The sequence below is a fragment of the Sinocyclocheilus anshuiensis genome, unplaced genomic scaffold (genome assembly GCF_001515605.1).
Source record: "Sinocyclocheilus anshuiensis isolate Anshui unplaced genomic scaffold, SAMN03320099.WGS_v1.1 C31402499, whole genome shotgun sequence".
Taxonomy (NCBI): domain Eukaryota; kingdom Metazoa; phylum Chordata; class Actinopteri; order Cypriniformes; family Cyprinidae; genus Sinocyclocheilus; species Sinocyclocheilus anshuiensis.
Genome location: NW_015594998.1, coordinates 1 through 356, shown reverse-complemented (window position 1 = coordinate 356; position 356 = coordinate 1). Strand labels below are relative to the sequence as shown.

The following is a 356-nucleotide window of genomic DNA, read 5'->3' as shown; positions in this document are numbered from 1 at the left end:
GCTGGTCTCCAAGGGTGGGGTCCAGGCTGCCAGGGCTGGGGGTAGCAGCGGCCGAGGGAGACAGACGGAGACGTTGTCGACTTCCATCCCATTTCTGCTTTTTTCTCCTCTTCTTTCTCTTCTGGTGTTTACTCATTGCTGGTCCGTTCAGCTCCCCTCCACTGTTGCAGTCCTTCACAATATCTTCCACCTCATCCTCTTCTTCTTCTGAGGAGCAAGAGGAGGGCGAGTCCTGTAGTTCCTCCACCTCACCATCATCGTAACGCTCCACCTTTATGTGTAAACCACCTAGGTGGCCCTCCTTGTGGTAGGTTTCACAGTCAGAAGGTTCCAGACTATCATCACTGTCCTGACTT

General features: G+C 53.4%; 1 protein-coding gene across 1 annotated transcript; it reads right to left on the bottom strand.

Annotated features, from left to right (window-relative positions):
* Positions 1 to 4: 4 nt before the first annotated feature.
* On the bottom strand, positions 5 to 352 carry LOC107682057 (neuronal PAS domain-containing protein 3-like; the record flags this gene model as incomplete). The annotated part of the gene is made up of 1 exon (XM_016478440.1): positions 5 to 352. A coding segment is annotated over one exon (348 nt), but the record flags the coding sequence as incomplete, so codon positions are not given.
* Positions 353 to 356: the final 4 nt, after the last annotated feature.